The sequence below is a fragment of the Taeniopygia guttata genome, chromosome 7 (genome assembly GCF_048771995.1).
Source record: "Taeniopygia guttata chromosome 7, bTaeGut7.mat, whole genome shotgun sequence".
In the NCBI taxonomy this organism is placed as follows: domain Eukaryota; kingdom Metazoa; phylum Chordata; class Aves; order Passeriformes; family Estrildidae; genus Taeniopygia; species Taeniopygia guttata.
In genome coordinates, this window is record NC_133032.1 from 20,322,176 (window position 1) to 20,334,859 (window position 12,684).

A 12,684-nucleotide genomic window follows, 5' to 3' on the forward strand; every position below is an offset into this window, starting at 1 on the left:
ATGCGCTCAGGTCAGCTTTCCCGAAAGCTGTGGGGATCAAGCAAACGGCTCAGCCAGATTTCATCAGGAGAGACTGAATATAACACTCAAGATTCCAAGTGATTGCTGCTTCTACATTCTTTCATGGATTCCAGAAAAATGTTTAATCTTTTGGTCACTTTAGATGTATAAATATGGAATTAGGGCTTTGATTCTGAAGCCCTTTGATTCTTGTTGATGAAGAACCTATGGCAGAGGTATAGTAGTAAGCATATATACTCATGCAAGTTAGCCTGCTTGCATATTTGTCCTTAACTGTGTTGACTTGTTCACAGCAAAATCCCTCTCTCAACAGCTGCTAAAACTGTGTTTTGGGAGGGCTATAAAAACCCCAAACAATCCCCTCACAAGTCTTCAAACCCCCAGATTACTAATTGAATTTAAGATAAGTAGCATTTGATTTAAAGCTGAGTAGGGCCAGATGCTCCATGATAACAAACAAGATATTTGGCTTTGCCTTGACAGCACGAGTATTTTCCAGTAAATTAAAACTCTGGTATTTGCAATGGTTGGGTTCAGAATGAATAGATGATGGTTACGACCTTCACGATACGTTTTTTAGCCTATTGAACTTTATTACAGCTTGTTTGTGTAAATAGCTATTGCTCTCTTCTTTTGTGTAGTTCCAATTTTAGGCTGTTCTGCATGGAACATCTGTGTTTTGCACTACTTTATCAGAAATTGTTTTAAGTACAGACATGAATAACTTCAAAGGAGTTGGAGGTGGTGAAGGAGCTAAAGGAGGTAGGAAATATTGCTGCTGAAAATTATTTATATTGTTAAGTAAACTTACGACATGCACCAAGAAATCCCATTATATATTTAACATCTTGCAGAAATACCCAGGAAGACTCGTTATCTATATTGGTCATGTATCAATCTGCTTCATTAGTAAGGCAACTTCTACAAACAAAAGATAAATTTCCACTGCAGAATCATTATGCAACATTGCAGCACAATTCAATTAAAAATAGCACCTGTTTGTTTCTTGGCTTGGTGTTCACCAAACCAGTTGTTAGCCATATTTTTTTCTGTAAAAATAAACAGGGGAAAACAGATGATATATCCATTTCCTAAATGCATTTAAGACCTGGTAAAAGAAAATACCAGATCCTTATGTATGCTGTATCAAATTTCTTACTATGTTTTGGAGAAGCCATTACTGATTTTTTTTTTTTTTTTTTTTGTGTTTAGCAGTACATGATGATAGAAGGGTATGCATTTTCCTAGCAATCTGATATTTTTCTAATGTTACTGATTGAAATTATAAACCCTATACTGTTAGAAAAGCTGGGTACTGAGGGAAAAATATAAATTTCCAGATCAGTGTGCAAAGGTGTGTGTGTATGTGTATATATGTGTGTGTATGTATATATGTATATTCATGTATGTATTAAAAGAAGAAAATCCCATGGGGTGAGGGGAGCACAGACACAAGGCAGGTGTAAGGATTGTTAGCTAGTATGTTCCCTTTTGGATCCCCCTTTCTTCCCTCTACCATTGCTTTTCTTGTTATTTTTTATTTATTTATTGAAAAGAATGTGTGTTATATCTCTCATAAATGTTATCAGATATTCCCTGTGGCTAGGGAGTTGAACTACCTGAGGAACATAATGTATAATCTCATTTCATTGACTTTAAGCATAATATTTATTGACTTTATAAAAATAATAATATCTCCTTACCCTGCTAAAGGATAATCTTTACAAGTTGTGTTAGTCTCATTCAAACGGATTTCTCCTTCTCACTTTCTTTACTGGAAAAAAAATCCCTCTTGATGCTTGATTGGTGTACTTTGTAAAGAAAGCTGTGTTGCATTTTCTTAACTTTTGTAAGCAAAATAAATCAGATTAGTGAACAAGTGGGTCTATGCATAGTTGCAAGATTCTGCCTAATCACTGTGACAGACTGGATTGTCTGGAAAGTTAGGAGAGAATAAGAATTATTTTCTTGAGTCACTTGCCAAGAGAAGATTAAACTTCCAAAAGTAGTGTGGTTCTTTTCATACTCCATGTATGTTAAAAAAAAAAAGGAAATTAACCTACATCCCATATTTTCAAATAAGCTATAGAGAAGTGAAAAATACTATTTTTAATCAATTACCTATCCAGTAAGAATACTAAGGATACTGTGGAAGTATTAAGTTTGTTTATGAGAATGTGAAGTATGTTTGTCCGTTATGATCTAATGAAGAAGGGATTTCAGGGGAGATCTGTGTAGATTAGTTTAGAAGTATTTCAGCTCAGAATATGAGATATTTCTGTTTTATGGGAGATTTTAAAAACTCGGCTTGGGCATTGAATTGACGGGTTTTATGTGCATTCATTAATATTGTGTTTAAATGCCTAGACAAGGCTAAGTGTTTATTTGGAGGGGAAGGGGGCAGGAAATTGTCATGTTCTAGGCTATGAGAATGAAGTGGAAAAAGGGAGATGGGTCTTATGTAGTGTTTGGTGGGAGCACAGTTTTCTTCTTGTCACTTGCACAGAGTGGTTTGCATACACATTTGAAAACATCCTGTTCTGTTTATACAACAGCTGAATTAACATTTTTCTATATTAAAGAATAATCAATGCAATGTGTCAGTTTAAGTAAAATATAATGTTGCAATAATTGAAATAACTTATGATTAAGACCTTTGACATTTGAATACCATAATTTCAGTGCATCATAAGCACTGGGTGATCATCACAAATACCTGAGACAGGTTTAAGTGTGGAAAGTTCTTGGGCTCTCAAACTCAAGGCTGGTCTGTGCTCAGTACAAAGCAGCAGCAGCAGAATGAGGAGGGGGCAGGTGAGCTCTGAGCTGCTGCTTTATGCCCCAGGTAGAATGGCAACATCCATGGCCTTTGGATCTGAGATCTGGTCCTTGGGGGTGGGAGGTGAACACCATCACACCTTGGTTTCCTTGCCAGAGGCCATCTGGAAGGACCTCCATAGCTGTGAAGTTCTGCACTTTGCCTTTGTTTAAAACCAGCTTTAAATAAAAAATGAATCCTAAGTGTAAGCATAAGGTGGTATGTTGTTTCTTTTAGGTTTAATTTATTTGCATAAAAAGTAGACAGTAATGTTTAAAAACAGAAAATAATTCTGATCAGCTTCTCAGTCAGTTGAATTGCAGCCTCTTACGCAGTGCACTGTGAACTGGTGAACTGACTTTCATAATTCTTTGATTTCCTCAAGTCAAGAAAGCTTAAAATCCCATTTTTCAGGTAGTATTGGTGAAATAAGATTCTCCTTTGGTTTTGTTCAAAGGTTTGTTTAAGTGTAAAAAGTGAAGTTTTGAGATTATAGGCTTCCAGTGAGGAATTTAGAACAAACAAGTCTTAAGTGACATTTATTTCATAGCACTACATTTGTCAAGATCTTCTTTGAGATATCTTCATATATTTAATTTTTGCCACAACTTTAATAATATTTATCAAAGTTTAACATATGCTTACCTTTGAAGATGAGTAACTAGGAGTGTAAATATATATATCAAAAAGAAACTGAAAACTGACCTACTTTTCATACCTGTATATAAATTAGATAAAGTAGTTAGCAGTATTAACTTTTTCATAGCACAGTTTTGAACTTGCGTACCAAAGGGTATTTAGAAGACATGTCTCCTTTATTTCAAGTAAAATGTTTGCTAAATTTCTCTAAATCAATTTACTTATAATTCTTGATAGTATTTTTAGTTGTCTGTTTAGCTATAATGAAGAATCCCATCTAGTCTTTGCTGGGTTTGAACTATACAAGCATAAAGAAAGTGAAATCTGACTTAGGCAAATTTTTCTGTAACCAAAATACTTATCCATTACTCATTCACAGGCTATTTAGAAACCACATCTTCTATCATCCACGGACCTTAGCAGCACAACATAATAATCCCAGTCCTAAAGTAACTGCATTTGTCCTGATGATTACTATACATTGTGGAAATTAGATTTTCTTAGGAAAATAATTCTTTGATATTAAAAAGAGTAAAAAAAGAAAAAAACTAAACCAACCAAACCACCCACAACCCCCACAACTTTCCCTCCAAAAAAAAACCAAACTCACCCACATCCATATTACAGTTGTTTTGCTAATCTGCAACATTGATTTAAACAAGCTTTTTCCTCTCTGGCATACCTTAGATCATGAATATTATCACAAAACAGGTTTATCAGTCTTCACAGGCTTTAAATAGCCAAGTAAATTGGCTGTCTTATAAGGATCCCCTTGAAAGTTGTATTTCTTTGTCCTTTAAATAAGTGCAAAGAACTAAATTTCTGCACTGGAAAAATTCTTTAAAATAGTCCTGCAGGAATGATATATTTATTTTTGTAATGCACAGATTTGGTAACTCCTGCCTTAGTCAATGGGAGCTGTATACCTCACTTCCCTAAACCATGTCTTCCTCCTCCCTGTTTCCTTTCCAAACCTTTCCCAATCTTTATTAACAAAATCATTAGAAGAGATAAGTAAAGGAACCAAATGCTGTGTATGTGTAATTAGTTGAAAACCAAATTTTACTGTGTATGTGTAATTAGTTGAAAATGTGTATCTATATACAGATTATAGAATGGTAGAGAGCTTTAGAGCTAGAACGGGTGCAGAGATGCCGACCTTCTTCTGCTCCTATATTGAGTCTCTGTAGACACATGCTCTGTACTGTCACCTGAAACATTCCTGTCTTCCACTGCTAAAGGCACCTTGCTGACTATGTTAAATGTTGAGCTGAGGTGCTCTGAATATTTTTTTCCCTTTCAATGAATTTTAAAAAAAGTGTGCACATATAAATGCATATCTTAATGTGAGCCTAGGGCCTGATCTAATAAATACTGTTATGTGAAAGTACTACATAGGGTTGTATTTATTTGAAGGGAAATTCAAGCATGTGCTTCAGTGCTTTCTAGGTCTTTTTATGCTTTCTGGCTTAAAAGCTGTGTTGGTTTTGGCTGCAAACATGACACTTCTTGGTAGTCTCCTTTTGGGGAGAGTAGGTTTCCATGGTATCCTATACATGTGGGTTCATTGTATGCCAATGTTAAAGTCAACTGAAGTGTTTGGAAGATATCTTCCATTCCAAGGAGCCAATCTTACCATTATTAAATTGCCTTTGTAAGCACATACTTTTGAAGGAAGCAAGTTTTCTAAAAAGCTACTATTAAAAGTAAATTTAAATTTACCATTTAAATTTGGTAAAATGCTATTGTTCCCTTCTTCAGTGTTATGGATATCAGATGCCTGAATGTAAAAATGCTTGAGTGGCACCATAGCATGCTCTGCATTTCAGTTGAGTGCCATTCACCTTACTGCTGTCTTGAACATACATGAGGAACTGCTTGCAGTGCTTAGTCCAAGGTAGCCTTTGTTCAGTTTTAACTCACCTTTTTGCTGTGCATCTGTGAAGAAGACTGGTGTGTCTTTCTTTTAGTTATCATTTACCTAAGTGGCCCAAATAAAATAGGTGTTTCACTTGTTTTCAATAGAGTTCATTCAGTGTGTGTTCTTCCTAGTTTTGTCCAGTGGACTTGAGAAATTTGGCAGGTAGTTCCAGAGTTCAGGGCTATGCTTATATTCAGCACAGACATAATTTCATCACACATCTTCTGTCCCAGAAGCATGATTGTCAGTACAGATTATGGTTTAAAGCTGCTAAGGTGTTCTGAGATTGGAATATAAAAAATCCAGCCATATATATCATAGATCTAACTGAACTTGGAGGCCACTTGTTTATTTAGCTTCCTACCTAGTCAGTATTTTCCTCTCAAGGGAGCCATATTTTTTGCCTTGAAATAGCTTTAAAATAAACGTAAGTCTTGCACCTGACAGTACTACTTTAGTCATATGCAGCAGTGAGCTGTTTCTTAAAAAAAGCCATAGGGGAAAAAAGAATCCAAGAAAAGCTTGCAGTACATATTCTGATTCTGCAGGACAGCTTAGTATGAGAATAGAGATATGCTGCATGTGAGACTTGGCCTCCCTTTGGTCAGTGTTCTGATGGAACCTGTGATGCTACTCAGTTTGCCTGATGAATTTTTACTGAAGCTAATCAGGGGGTGGAAGCAAAGGCCTTACAGCAAAGTTAACCGTATCTTCTGATAATTCTTACAGATTGTGCAATTACATTATTACAAATGGATCTTTAAATGCCAAAAAATGCCTTTTTAATGAGTTAAATGTTAGGTCTGAGGAGTGTTGGAAATAGCTACTTTCAGAAATGAGCCTTCAGGCACTGTAATGAACTTGCTGTCTGTCTTCTGTGCAATATCTTTTTCCCTCTGGGTGCTTTAAGAGTAAACTGTATGTCTTACTTTGTTTTTTGATCAATATGTTTTAAGAGTGTGTATATTGGCTAATGATGGGTTTTTTCCTGTACAGCATGGTGGAAGATGTTTTAAAATTTTGCACTTTTCTAGGATTTGCAAGTTTGTAACCTGAAAATTTTTAACATGCACACTTTTGTACATAATTAGCATTGTATATATTTAACATGAGTCTGAAGCAAATAAAAGTAATTGAATGCATAACTTCTCCCTTTATTAATAGCACAAAAATTAAACTAAGTGTGGGAGTACACTGAATGAACAATTATTTTATGTAGCAGGTAAAAGTAGGCAGTGGGAACAGCTGATTCAGTGTCCCATCTTAATTGTGTTAAGGTATCTTTCTTTTTTGTGGGGAAGGAATCAGTGGACATGTGAATGTACAGGCCTCTTCAAGCTTTGAACAGTTATGATTATCCAAGTGCTGCAATAAAAAGTGTCTTTTTTCTGGGAAGGAGGTGTTCGAGACATGCATCGGGGTGAGGACGAGAGCCCACTAATGCATATTTATCTTTATTTATGAAGCTGAAGTTCCCCACCCACCCTGAGATGACAGCCGTCTCTTTCCTTTTTCCTCCTTGTCTTCCCCATTTATAACTTTTGCTGCAGAATATGGAAGGCTATGGATTCAGGGGATTGCTGTCAGTCAGGAGGAAACTGAAATCTGTTCCAGGCTCATGTTCAGTTGGTTTCTTACCCCTGCAAACAAGAGAAACCATGCTGTGAGCTTTAATGGGAGGTGGGACTACTCTGCTTCTACCTGTTACTAAGGATAGATCAAGGCACCTTTATTCTGAACAAGCTGAGTTTTGACTCCATCATGTGACATGTATTTTAGATTTCTTAATAAAGTCCATGTAATTCTAGGTATGGATTCCCCTGTTCTGGAGTTCAGTGCATTAGGGCCAAACTGGCTATGATTTCCAAGTCTATTATTTCCCTGGCTTTCAATAAAGGAGCTGACTATTGGGGCTCTTTCTGTGAAAGGTAACTAGAATTCCAAAACATAAGCAGCAATGGATGCAGTGCCAAAGCATGCACTGGGTTAATCAAAAATCCTCTGGAGTGCTGTCATACTGCTGGCTCCTTTGGAGCATTAAACAGTACTCACATTTTCCCCAAAGAGAAATGGAACCAAGGGATTAAATAACTTCTGATGGGGGAGACAGGCAGCATGTGCCAGCAGTCTGATAGAAGCCTCTCTTCCTTTCTCTCTGAAGGAGGATATCAATTCAAGTGATGCATTTACCTCAAAAACAGACGTGCTCCTGTCACTCCTTGCAGCGTGGCTTTATCTCCTTCCACTAACAGCATCGTACCTTCCCGCAAGCCCTGGTGGAGGTGGAAACATTTAAAATTATTTTCAAGCTATGTGAAAGGGTAGAATGCTGTCACAAGCAGGCCAGTCTCAGTGGCACCATGCTTTCCTAACAAAGAGGTAAAGACAAAAATAGGTGAGTTATATTGTTTTAGAAGTTGATTTTCTTGTTTATTTCAGTTTTCACTCTTAAAGGAAAAATCACTAAGGAAGAGAGGAACTGGTTTTTCGCACAGTTATTCTTAGATCCAGTTTGGGCTGCGCAACAGCCAGCTGGGTTTGTTAGTGCACAAACTTTATACCACAAGATCAAACACAGGGACAGGAAACAGAGGTCCCATTTCCCCAGACAGACATAATGAAATTATGTATACACTACTGAATGTGCAAATTCAGAAACTCTATTACACAGGTTAAGAGTATCTGCACAAAGATTAAGGGGAGTTTTGTACCATCAGCATGCACACTACCCCCAAGACCCAGTATATGGTGGCCAGTGACTGGGAAGATCAGAGCTGCCTAAAGTAGTGTTGAGCAACACTAACAGGAGCATGCATTTAATTGGCCCTAATCCATTTTCTACAATGAGCAATATCCAAGGCTCAAGCTCTTAGCAAGAATACAATTAGCATTCCAGTCCATGGTTTTATAAGTCTTGACAGGTGAGGAACCCACACTGAGAGCTAGCATGAATGCATTTAAAATGTTTCTCATGCTACAGCTTCCTGATGGAGAGCTACTACTCACCAGAACTGGAGGGGTGTTTGGTTCTTCATGATACTGGCGGATTCTTTCTTCTCTTGTCTCCTGCAATAATGAGCACAGATTTAGCTTCCCAGGCCATAAGGTAGGACTTGGAGCTATCCAGGCAACATGACACCAAACAATTTCCTAACAAAGCAGATACTTCCCCTCAAGCAGACTGGGATGGCAGAATTGACTCTATTTAATAGATATGTGTTTTACCCTTCATCGCTAGCAGCAATTTGCTGCAGGTTGATCAAACAGAACTCACACAATCCCAACCCTGAAAAGCCTTAAAACTTACTTCCACTCAATTAATCAATTTTTTACAATTAGTACTATCTCTGTGTGCAGAGATAGTACTAATACTACCAGGAAGGTGGTAGAAGCAAATGCCTGAGGTGCCACCTTTGTGAAAGAGAGTAGTGAATCATGGATTTTTAGTGATTTAAGTATTTGCTTGTTTATCTTCAAGTAGGTATTACATTGAAGAATTTCCTTCTGTCAGCAGCTCTGTCATGTTTCCTGAGGTTTGCTGCTGAACTGAGCAACAGTAAAGAAATAAAAACATAGGAACACAGCAGGGACTTGTTACAGCACAGGGCTTCCAGCCTCCTTGGAGAGAAAGGGAAGTTATTTATAGGGAGAAGACAGCCTGTTTATCTAGTGACAAGCTGATTAAATGAATACCTACAACTTCATTTAAATTCTAAAAGCACACCCATCTCTTCACCCATCTAGAAGCATCCACCATCTCTTCATTGTTCCCTAACTCTTAATACTTCCTCTAACCATGCAATATTGATTACAAGGAGGAAAGTATTTAGATTGCTAAAAGATGCACCACAGATTGTTCCCTGAGGAATTAGCTGACATGCTGTTTCAAGAAGGAAATGTGTCTCTGTGCTTGATGGCTGAAGTGTTTTTCTTTCAGCTATACTAGTGCATATGCTTGCTCTGTACTGGACATTACAGGCTGTCCCTGCAAGGACACCAGTGCCCAGGTATTTTCTTACACAATAACTGTATCAATCTCAAGGTCTCCCTGTTCTGATCATTTCTTCAGACCTTTAGGTATTTAAGCCTCTTAATCTATGTTTAAGTTAGGTCTTCCCAAGTAGCAGGTAAGATAGAATTTTCCAGAACCACAGTACTTTGCATTTTAACACTTCAGGTTTATCTTTTTTAATTCCCTCATTTCATGCCAGATATCAAGCAGTATTTCAGACATTGCAGAGCTTCTGTTTTTGAAAACGATTTTGTTCAGTAATAGTGTTGCCAACCCCTCTTCCCAAGTTCAGTTTTTGGAGGAAGTGAAGTGTTACTACCTCATTGGCATTTCCAGTTTCTCTAGGGAGCAGCTGTTTGACATTCTATAGCTTTGTAAGGCCTCAAAAATGCACACTATTTTTACTCCTCCACACACTGGTTACTGTGTTAGTTCTGGTGTGCTTTACTTACACCCATGTGAGTTGTTTTAATGTCTGGGTCCAGGTAGTGGGGGTTAATATTAAAAGGAACTAATCCTAGAGCCTGCAGGGAGGGTGGATAAACAATTGGCATGTCATTGGTGGTATTGATGCTGACAGTAGCAACATTGGTTCCTGCGCTGGATCCCGTGTAAGGAATCCCATCCTGAAAGACAAAAGCAACAATCAGTCTGCAGTATCACAACTAGGAACTCAGTTTTATAGCATCTTCTATAAATCCCAGAAACCCAACAGTCAGATCAGACTTAGTCCTTCCAGCTCCTCTCACTGGAAACTCACCTCTAACTTTACAGGTGAAAAGCAGAACAAGAAGGTTCTAAGCTGGGCAGAAACTTCTCTGTGTCAGAGAACTGCTGCCTGCCTTGTACTCACAACTCTGTGATCCCCCAAGAGAGAACCTACGAGGCTGTCAGTGCATGTTGGACTTTGCTATTAAGAGGAGAGACTTTGCCTCTATTGCAGGTACAGGAAATAACTGAACTGGCTTTTAAGTGGCTTCTGGGGGGAGTAGGCCATTGAAAGCCCAGTGCAATGTAATCACAGCATCAGCTTACCAATACAAGACCAGTTCAGCACTGTTCAGCTATTAGTACCGTGTACTGTGCTGTACATAGAAGAATGCCACACAAATATGCAAGTATACAGGTCATGCTGAACAATTTGTAAAAATAGAGCTGGCTTGAGACAACTGGTGGTAATTTAACCAAGTAGTTATCCAGACAACTGGAATTTGGACATTTTCTGGCTTTCATTCCCACAATAGATGTTGAATTTCTATATATTAAGATAAGCCTAGCTAACCTTTATTCTTGGCAGCTGGCCATACTGTGGCTTATGTATAAATCTGCATAAAGTCATTTGCAATTCTGCATTGCTAAGGAACACATTGCTTCTCTTCTCCTCCAGAGATGGTGTATCTTTGCTGTGCCTTATGAGATTCACTGACTAGATTGGTGCTGCTGACCAGAGGGGCTCAATGGCACTCGCACCTCTCAGTTCCAATGAGATAAAAAACAATTATATAATTTCTAACATCAACAGGACACTGTCTGAAAGGCATGTATGGATCCAAGTTTATCACCACTTTATTAGCAGATAACCTGCAACATGAACACATTTATATCAGCAAGATATGAAGTGGACCTCTCAAGCTGAAAAACAGGGTTTCTGGACATAGATTAAATCCTGCACTGGTCTTCTGACTAGTATTTTGAGGGATTTACTTCTAGGATTCTATGTGGCATTGTACATCCCAAGGTCTTGCAACCCAGCATCTAGAAAACTGCTCTAGGAAGACAGACTGCTGACCTTAAGTCTTTTCAATGACTCAGTGACAGCCTTATTTGGCCATGGTTTTCAGTTCACCAGGCTGTTTGAGATGGCTCGACATCTGAAGTATATTAGAGACAAAAATGCAGAATCAGCTTGGATTTGTCTGAACAAAAGCTCATGTGTGACATCCAGCCATTCCACACTTGGCCAGAATCTGTAATTTTACCTCAAGCACTCTCTTCCTGATCTCATGTATCAGACTGTTGTCATAAAGAGCTTTCAGGAGACGGAATGTGTTCCCACCTCCTGCAGAAAGAAAGTTCAGCTCATTTCACATGCTTTCACCATCAGTTTTAATTTAAACCTTTACAAACCTGGCAGGTGCTATGAGTTCTATGCTCTATTCAGGGCAGTATCCTGCTTTGAGAAGCAGTAAAACCAGAAGCTTCAGAAGAATGGTGACTGGACAGGCCATGGGCATGCCCTGAGTCATCCTTGTAAGGCTGCTGCTGTCTGACAGTGACGTCTCTTCCAATACCCAGGACCACGGTATTAGGACTAGAACTTCTACGGCTTGCTAAAGTGATGATACAGATGTTATGATCATGTTTTTACACTGAGGTACTGTTCAAAATAATAATTTGGAATTTACTGGAGATGAAGTTCCATTAATAAATCTACTTCCCAGCCCACCACTAAATTTAGGGTCTTAGGGCTCCCAGTTACTGTCTTGTGTAGTTTCTAATTACTAGGCCTAACTGCTTAATTGTTGGTCTTCAGTGCCACCTCTGTGCAGGACTAATCCAGTGCCCTATATAAACCTTCACTGGGGAATAAGAAGTAAAACTTACCAATAAATATTGCTTCAGATTTCCTTACAGCTTCCACTGGATCACAAGATTCATGAATGCTGTCCAGCCTATAACCTTAAATGAAAAAGTATTTACCTTTGCCATGTCGGTTTGGTGGAAGAATGGGATATGTTCAATCCCTCCCTGCCCACCTCCTCCAACCCTGAGCCAAATGTCTCAACCAGGGAAATTTCAGAGAACTCTACAATGTAAAACAGAGTGTACATCCTACATTAGTGCAGGGCTTCAACATCCAGCTGTACAAAAGGAAATGTTTGTTTTGTGGAAATATACATTCACTGTCTAGGAGCAGAACATTTCACTCAGGTGCAGGCTGAGGCACAATATCCTGCTGAGCATTACCAGGTAACTAGAAAATGAGGGAAAAGCTGTTAGTTCTCAGCTTGGCTGTGCTGAAGTCTGACAGGATGTGCTGGTTCTAGCATTGCTTGTGCAAATACCTGATCTGAGTATTGTTTCTGTTAAAATGTCTGACTTTGATAGATTTGTCTTGCTGGGGTTCACTGAAGTATCGAGAGAGACAAAAGAACAAAGGCATTTGATAGCAGCAATCTTCCTGCAAGTCATGGAGCAAAATGTGCTGCCCGGGGAAGTGAGTACTGATTATTACTACACTAACGGGTCCAAAGTTACCCTCAATAGTGAGAG

The 12,684-nt window shown here is 38.4% G+C and overlaps 2 protein-coding genes across 7 annotated transcripts in view; one reads left to right on the top strand and one right to left on the bottom strand.

The window, feature by feature from the left end:
• The window catches only part of NBEAL1 (neurobeachin like 1), an 81,215-nt gene extending 74,671 nt beyond the window's left edge, over nt 1-6,544 (top strand). For all 3 annotated transcript variants that reach the window (XM_030277610.4, XM_072932333.1, XM_030277614.4), the window contains one exon: nt 1-6,544. In XM_030277610.4, the coding sequence (XP_030133470.3) occupies nt 1-102 (102 nt within the window). In that variant the 3' untranslated portion in view covers nt 103-6,544.
• The window catches only part of LOC100190105 (alpha-aspartyl dipeptidase-like), a 7,740-nt gene continuing 1,588 nt past the window's right edge, over nt 6,533-12,684 (bottom strand). For 2 of the 4 annotated variants that reach the window (XM_072931577.1, XM_072931579.1), the window contains exons 3-8: nt 12,016-12,090; nt 11,391-11,470; nt 9,864-10,037; nt 8,406-8,465; nt 7,590-7,672; nt 6,533-7,039 (exon numbers count right to left, since the gene is read on the bottom strand). In XM_072931577.1, the coding sequence (XP_072787678.1) occupies nt 6,961-7,039; nt 7,590-7,672; nt 8,406-8,465; nt 9,864-10,037; nt 11,391-11,470; nt 12,016-12,090 (551 nt within the window). In that variant the 3' untranslated portion in view covers nt 6,533-6,960. 4 annotated transcript variants of the gene reach the window in all.